Below are 4,563 nucleotides of genomic sequence, written 5' to 3'. Positions count from 1 at the left end.
TCACAGTAAGGCCACCTGAAATGTGACTGGGGTCATTTTATTTGAATGACCTACTAGTGGTGAGAGAAGCCCATCTTGTAGTAATGCTGCAACTAGGACCTGTTGATGTTGCAACATGAGACGAGAATTTCCTATCTGTAGTTATCGCTGTGAAGAAAGAAGACCACAGACTCTGCCGACCCATTAGTCACTTCAGGAACAGAAACAAGTCCATGGTGTCCAGTTCTGCTGACCCATTAGTCCCTTTAGGAACGGATACAAGTGCACTATAACCTAGAACGCGAAGAATAGCTTTTGTTGGTGTTCGGTTCTGCCGACCCATTAGTCCCTTCAAGAACGAATACAAGTGCACTATAACCCAGAACGCATACCGTAGCTTTCCATAAAGAGGGCCCCAAGACTAGTAGTCATTGCGGATTGCATCGGAGAAGCAATGGAGGATGGGATCGATTAGAGGGATCCACCTCAACCCCTGGACTGTCCTCTCTCATTCTTGGTGTTGACTCATTCACTGCATTCCGTAAACGTTTGTCGTTGTAAGCAAAAGCAACAAATGCATAAACTTTAGTTAGGTAATGACACTAACAAAAGGGCTCCTCTTCAACAATGTGCAGTGTGCTCATGAGCATCATGATGTAAATGTAATAGACTTGTGTACAGTGCATGTCACCAGACAGCCAGTAGGATTTCCTCTTCGCTTGAACCACACAAAGGCCATATTTTTCAGTAACAATTCTGTTACTTGACAGTTTTCAAGAGTGGCCTTTGTTACTTGACAGGTTTCGAGAGCTACAAAGGCTCCAAGCTCACATTTTGAAGAATTGGCTAGCCAAGCAGTGCTACAGAAGGAGATGCAAAGGGAGGGGTGGGAGATTCGGGGGAGGGGAGCGACAACTGCATCCTCTCCTGGCTGAGAATGGAGAAAACATCAGGGAGGGCAGTTTCGTCGTCACGTTTCTATTTTTCATCAAGTATAGAGATTGACTGGCAAAGAGGTTCCTCGTTGTATAAACACAGACACGAAGTGAAATTCCCTAGTGAAAGAAAATAATTTCGCATTGGCAGAGTTGGGACTGTGTAATACGGCAAGATACACATATTTGGACTCGACCAAGGTAAAAATGCATTGCAATGCCAAAACGATACATAACTTGACGGATTAAAAATTGTTGGGAGACACATCTTGTTCCCTCAGGAGTCGGGTTGCTCAGTGCTTGGCACAATGGAGAGAAATCTGAAGAGACACATAACACAAACAATTTTGTGGATCTAACAAAAATTGGAATTGCAAGAAGCGATCGAGAAAACTCCATGGAAGAAAACACATGTGAAAAATGCACGAGGAGAGGAGGAGACTTACCAGATGAGATCGGGGAAGGGTGTTAAGCGGGAGGCTTTGTAGATCCAAAGGTTGATGAGGGGGTAAGCTACAAGAATTCAAAGAGAGTACAAGAACACACAGGAAAAGATGAGTAGTTACCTTGGATCACAAAAACGTTTTGATATTAAAAATGATTTTGAAATAATAACACGTGGGTTCACGAGAGGCCAGATTTTGATTGCTACCTGCCTAAAAATAGAACAATGACCGACAAGCCGTGTGCTAAAGAATAGATTCCCATGCGTGGTGAAATCTTCCCTTTCCGACGGCGAGGTTGTTGATCGATTCGCAGCCCAATCTGCCCAAAAACAGGTCAGTCTTGCGATTTACCCTCATCATCAAAGCAACTTTTAATTCCTGCAATGGATCTTTCAAAGTATTGTATCACACGCAAGGATTTTGGTAGTTTCTGATTGCATTTGTTCTGTGTACGATTTTGAATCACATTTGGGTGGAACTTTGAATCTACCTTTCGGTGTGTACGATTTGAATCACATTTGGGTGGTTCTTGATTGCACTATTGCCTCTGGATATAGAGCCGCTTGACGCTGCTTTGCGCATCCGAATGGCAGAAGCAGAGGATATCTCCAGCCAGGCAGGGCCTCACAACAAGGCCTCCATACTGGAACATGAGAACTGCATACCTGCCGAACCGCATCCACAACGGTCTCAAGGTTCAGCGAGTGCCAGTGGTGATGGAGGAAGCTTTGATTGCAATATTTGCCTCGAATTGGCTCACGATCCGGTTGTGACCTTGTGTGGTCATCTCTACTGCTGGTCTTGTCTTTATCGATGGTTGCGTTTGCACTCAAATTGTCAAGAATGTCCTGTTTGTAAAGCTTTGGTATCGGAGGAGACAGTAGTTCCCCTGTATGGACGGGGAAACTCTGGCTCTACCGACGACCCAAGGATGAAAACTGTTCCCGGCATGAGCGTTCCTCAAAGGCCAGCTGGGCACAGACCTGAAACTGCACGGCCACCCGAGTTTCAATTTCCCCCTCAAGGTTTCAACGCCATGGCTGGAAGGCCAGATCCTGTGGCTGCAGCTCCTGTTGGCAACTTTAGTTTCTCTGCTGGGTTTGGCCTTGTTCCATCTCTCTTTGGCTTACAGATGCATGGTTTTCATGACACGATCGGTTTTGGCCCAGGATATTCCTTTGGATTGCCTATGGGTTGGCATAATGCACCTCTGCACCGCCATGCGGTCCACCTGATGCCTGATGGGCAACAAGAGGCGTTGCTTTCGAAAGTTTTTCTGGTCTTGGGTATTTTGGTTGCTCTATGCATATTGGTCTTTTAGCCAGTCCATGGTAGCCATTAGTAACTGTTCGATCTCACATTCGTTATGGATGTGAGCTGCAAACCTGAAATTTTTACATGTATATGTGTATTATTTATAGACATAATGTATTGGCACACAACAGAGAAATGTGAAATTAATTAAGCCACTGCTTCAGACCAGCATGAATCTTAGGCCTTGATTTGCGAGGGATGGCCTGACTAAGAGGTATGTGGTTGAAAGCAACAAAACACAGCGAGCAGACTCAGAAAGGTCATGCGGAAGCTGTTACTGGAAAACCTGCCCCATGCAAGCAGGGAGTGATGGGTATACAGCAGCCAGGACTTTGTTAAGGAAGCAGTATGATTGTGTGTGGATCCTACAAGCCATGCAGTTAACCGTCATCTCTTTTGTGTGGGCTAAGGAGAAGCCATTTTGGGTTGAACAAGATAAAGGCAGTGTTGGTGTAACCAATTTTTTCAATGTGAGCAGCTGGAGATGTCTTTTTTTCCATTCCTAAGGAGCCATGTTTTATTAGCTTCATGTCAAATTATATGTTCTTTCTATAGAGAAACTTTGTGCAGCTCTGTGCAATTTGGTTCCCTTATGGATTTTTAAAGTGTGCGGCTTTGTTTTTTATCCATTGATGTTTAAAAGGGATGCCTTACAATGGTGAGACTGGATAATAAAGGTAAATTAGGTCACAAATTGATACCAGCTTTAGTAAGTTTGAGATAATTGGAGCTTGGATTACATCGTGGCAGCGTTTCTTAGTTGGGAGTATCAGCATCTTACTCTATCCTTTAGGATTAGAAACTGAACTTGTAGATAAGCGCCAGACTGTTCACTGTCTCATTAAGATTAGAAAGGTCAAAACTTGATTGTTTTTTAAAACTGATCGAAAGACATTTTATCTCATCAGCATCTTTCTTTGTGCTCTAGGATTCCACAACCTATAGAAGTGCTGCACTGTGTCATACACCATGTCACATGACGTTGGAAAAGGTCAAAACTTGGGATTTCTCGTCTTTTTAACTGCACGTAGCTGAATAAAGTTTGTACAACCCACTACAGCCTTAAAAGCCTTATAAATGAGCCACTAACAGTAGATCCCATTAAGCAGAAAAATGTTTGGCTGCAACATTTGGCATTACAAAGAACAATGGTTCAGACGACACTCTCAATGCTCCAAATGTCTTGGAGTGTCACACCATCCAAAACAATCTTTTCTACCTGCTCATAATGCGACAGTATTTGTGCTGGCACTGCTTTCATGGCCAATCAACATCGATAATTGTTTGAAAGTTAGACATGAAATCAGAGAGTCAATCAATGATACAGTGGAATTCTCCTTTTCAGTCATCACATCAAAAGATAAGAACTCATGTGCACAATGAATTTATAATGAACGCTCCCATCCCAAAAAGGAATGCCATGGTGCCTTGTGCTGCTGTTAGCTCTGCACTTCACAATCAAGCACCAGTTCTTGATTGCTTTTTGGCAGCTCTGGTAAATGTTTATTGGTGAACTCATAGCTTGAATGTTTATAGGCGAACTAGTAGCTTCTCACGCTCGTATCATTTTTCAGTAGCTTTGATGAGTCTTTGCTGGCAAGTCCGTACAAGTTTTGAAGAAATCATTGCACGTAATGAGCTTGTTGTCCATTGTTTCCTTAATGTTGTGCTTTACACACTGCACTCATAGTTATCCTTTGACACTATTTTTTGCAATAATCTTTTTTGATGTTGGACTGATAGCATTGGACATGGGAGACGTTCTTTGACTGGAGTGGCATTAGCTGGGGATGCAGTAATCTAGCAGTGATCATAGCTCTTGCCAGCATATTTGCTCCTCCTCTGTCGCTAACTATCCTCATGCCTCTTTACTGATGAACTTCCTTCTT

At 43.2% G+C, this 4,563-nt stretch overlaps 1 protein-coding gene across 1 annotated transcript; it reads left to right on the top strand.

Moving 5' to 3' along the window:
- Positions 1-1,599: 1,599 nt before the first annotated feature.
- LOC147897086 (uncharacterized) lies at positions 1,600-2,995 on the top strand. The gene is made up of 2 exons (XM_087381505.1): positions 1,600-1,693; positions 1,918-2,995. The coding sequence occupies exon 2, from the start codon at positions 1,947-1,949 to the stop codon at positions 2,679-2,681; it is 735 nt and encodes a 244-aa protein (XP_087237631.1). The 5' UTR covers positions 1,600-1,693; positions 1,918-1,946; the 3' UTR covers positions 2,682-2,995.
- Positions 2,996-4,563: the final 1,568 nt, after the last annotated feature.

This window comes from Dipteris shenzhenensis, chromosome 11, assembly GCF_047967505.1.
Source record: "Dipteris shenzhenensis isolate YYH24624 ecotype China chromosome 11, Dip_SZ_1.0, whole genome shotgun sequence".
NCBI lineage: Eukaryota > Viridiplantae > Streptophyta > Polypodiopsida > Gleicheniales > Dipteridaceae > Dipteris > Dipteris shenzhenensis.
This window is presented reverse-complemented; position numbering and strand designations above follow the sequence as displayed.

Bases quoted from the DNA above. Each gene is read 5' to 3' on its own strand.
- LOC147897086 (XM_087381505.1), top strand. From the start codon at position 1,947: ATGGCAGAAGCAGAGGATATCTCCAGCCAGGCAGGGCCTCACAACAAG.